The 3,355-nt window shown below is 32.5% G+C and overlaps 1 protein-coding gene across 1 annotated transcript; it reads left to right on the forward strand.

Moving 5' to 3' along the window:
* The first annotated feature begins 2,133 nt into the window (after nt 1-2,133).
* On the forward strand, nt 2,134-3,072 carry LOC134585866 (olfactory receptor 52B6-like). The gene has a single exon (XM_063441346.1). It carries the CDS (start codon nt 2,134-2,136, stop codon nt 3,070-3,072), a length of 939 nt encoding a protein of 312 aa, XP_063297416.1.
* Nucleotides 3,073-3,355: the final 283 nt, after the last annotated feature.

A 3,355-nucleotide genomic window follows, 5' to 3' on the forward strand; every position in this document is an offset into this window, starting at 1 on the left:
GCCCTAGCCACCCCCCCCCCTGGCTATGATTGACAGAGCCTGCATGAAAATAAAACTGGTTTCACTTTCAAACAGATGTAATTTACCTTAAATAATTGGATTTCAATCTCTAAATTGAACTTTAATCACATACAGGAGGCTCTTGCAGGGTCTAGTAAGCTATTAACATAGCAGGGGATAAGAACATCTTAATTAAACAGAACTTGCAATAAAGAAAGCCTAAATAGGGCTCTCTTTACAGGAAGTGTTTATGGAAGGCTGTGCAAGTCACATGCAGGGAGGTGTGACTAGAGTTCATAAACAAAAGGATTTAACTCCTAAATGGCAGAGGATTGAGCAGTGACGCTGCAGGGGCATGTTCTATATACCAAAACTGCTTCATTAAGCTAAAGTTTTTCAGGTGACTATAGTGTCCCTTTAACCTAATTTGCTAAATAATTAGCTTAAAAAAACTTGTAGACACAGGTAATGTAACAAAATTGCCCATGGACTTTGGATTTTCCAAAATTAAAATTGATTTGATATAGATTCTTTTTTACCAATGTCTTTTTTTTTCACCGCTAATCCACTAAGCCCATATTTGACCAATGTTCTCATTAACTAACCAATAGAATGTTTTGTAAGCAATTGTGCTATATTCTATGAATTTTGTTTAATTTTTTTTTAAGATTTTTGATCCATGGGGAATTTTCTGACCAAACCCTAAATATTGGGTTTGTGGTTCTTACATCTTCTGTCCGTACTCCCACCTCTGATGCTCACCTTAAAGACTTCTCGAGTCCTGCACCATTCCTGTGGAACTCACTTCCCACCTCCGTTAGATGCTCACCCAGTCTCCACTCCTTCAAAAAATCATTAAAAACCCACTTCTTCATAAAAGCGTAGCAATTAAACTGTTAATAGCTCCCGACTGATTCCTCTCTTGCAACTGTTATTAGTCTAATACTATCCTTACCATTTGTGTCACTTTACCCCACTCCCTCTAGCATGTAAACTCATTGAGCAGGGCCCTCAACCCCTCTGTTCCTGTGTGTCCAACTTGTCTGGTTACAACTACATGTTTGTTCGTCCACCCATTGTAAAGCGCTGCGGAATTTGATGGCGCTCTATAAATATCAACATAATAATAATAATAATAATAATAATAATAATAATAATAATAATAATAATAGTAATGTGTTTAAAAGCCTCTTTCAGAAACTAAAAGCCTTCCATAATTAAGTTCATGTAAAATCAAACTATGTAACACCGCTTGAAGACTTGAATAATTACTTATTTTATGACTTCTAAGGCAGCTTTTTACTACCAGAACCTCTTTGAATATGTCACAGCAATTATGAATATTCATTGAATCATGATTTTTATTTTTTTTTAATAGAATTTGCAGATTTAGGCCTCTAGAGAAAATATTTGGAAAAATCTTTTCAAATGAATTTATAATTTTGGATAAACTTAAAAAAAAAAATGTTTTCAAAACATTAAAATATAAAAAAAAATTGCTTTTTAATATTGAATTAAAGTTAAAAATATGTTAATATATAAAAAAATTTAAATATTCAAATATTTGTAAAAAAAAAAAAAGTTATTTTTTTAATAATTTTAAAAGCGTCTTCAAAAATATTTACTTGAGGCCAAAATTCATCATAGATTACATATGTAACATAAAAATGTAAACATATCTAAGGGTTGAAACTTTGCACACAGCATTGTAAATGTAGAAACATTTGTTATAATAGAAGTTAAATATAGCACACATTTCTGCTTACTATGCAATTTTTCTTGGCATATTAGTTTCCTATATGTGAATCCTTTGTGAATATATTTTACAGAATTCTCTAGGGTGGAAACCCTATCACTAACATTTCCGTGCAGAGCATTTATAATGATCTTCCCCTTCATGAAGCATGAGAATCACCTGTAAGCTGGGCATGACAGTGTTAGTGTTACCAGATAGCTCTAGCCGAAACATCTTCCGTTATCCAAGTTTATTAGTTAGGAGTTTAATGAATGTCCTCTCAATGCCTTAGGATACAAGTTTAGATATCTCTTTCTTGAAGAGCAGATGCACATCCTAAATTTGAATTTCACTTATTATAATAAATTAACGTTCTGTCTAAGAAGCAAGAAAGAGAAATGGAAAATGCATCCATGGTTGTTACCAGCTTTGAGCTTCTTTGGATCAAGGAGATGGAAATATTTCAATATCTTTACTGCACATTATTTCTTGTGGTGTATTTATCTATCCTACTGATGAGTTCACTGGTTGTTTTTGTGGTTTGTACTGAAGAAAGCCTCCAGGAGCCCATGTATATTCTTGTATGTACCCTCGCTCTCAATGGAATGTTTGGGAGCTGTTCTTTTTTCCCAAAACTCATTTTTGATTTATTGACTTCATCAAACACAATCTCATATGTGAGATGCCTCTCTCAGACTTACTGTATTTTAAGTTTTACTTATTTTGAAATTTGTACATTTACACTCATGGCTGTTGATAGATACTTGGCTGTGTGCTATCCCCTCCAATATGTCATAATTATGACAAACGAAAAGACTTTAAAAATAATCACTGGACTTCTGGTTGCCACTTTTATTGGAGTGTTGGTAGCTGTACTTCTGTCTGCAAGACTACGTCTTTGTGGAAGACAAATCCAAAATGTATTTTGTGATAATCCATCAATTGTCCTCCTTTCCTGTACAGATTCATCGGCAAACAATCTCTATGGGACAACTGCTATTGTTGTTTTCTTAACAATCACTTCCATAATTATTGGTTATACATACCTAAGAATATTTATTGTCTGCATTAAGCTCTCCAAAATGGTTCGTAACAAAGCAATGCACACTTTGATGACTCATTTGCTAAATTTCAGTATTTTTCTAATAGGATTAATTTTTTCTTTTATTCGGTATAAACTAAATACTATTGACTTACCACTTTCAGTACACTTTCTATTCACGATAAGTAGATTTGTCTTTCCTCCTTTTCTCAATCCACTAATCTACGGTTTAAGAACCAAAGCACTAAAAATAAAAATTGCTCATCACTTTTCAAAGACAAACTTAGGAAACTAACACACTTAGGAAATAATTCTCACAGAATCCATAATGTTATGTTGCTAAATTATGCATCGATTTAATAAAAGCTGATATGAAATTTGACCTTATACATATGTTTTCTGTCCATTGTATTTTAGGTCAGTAACATGACTTTGTGTATGCAGGTGTGGTGTATGTATTAAAATGTCTGATTTTAGAAGAGTCTCGATTATATGTTGTAAAATAATATTTCTCTTTTTTTTAAAAAAATCTTTACATGGACATTAAGTTTTATATCTAGAAAAAAAAACATTTTCCC

The sequence above is a fragment of the Pelobates fuscus genome, chromosome 1 (assembly GCF_036172605.1).
Source record: "Pelobates fuscus isolate aPelFus1 chromosome 1, aPelFus1.pri, whole genome shotgun sequence".
In the NCBI taxonomy this organism is placed as follows: domain Eukaryota; kingdom Metazoa; phylum Chordata; class Amphibia; order Anura; family Pelobatidae; genus Pelobates; species Pelobates fuscus.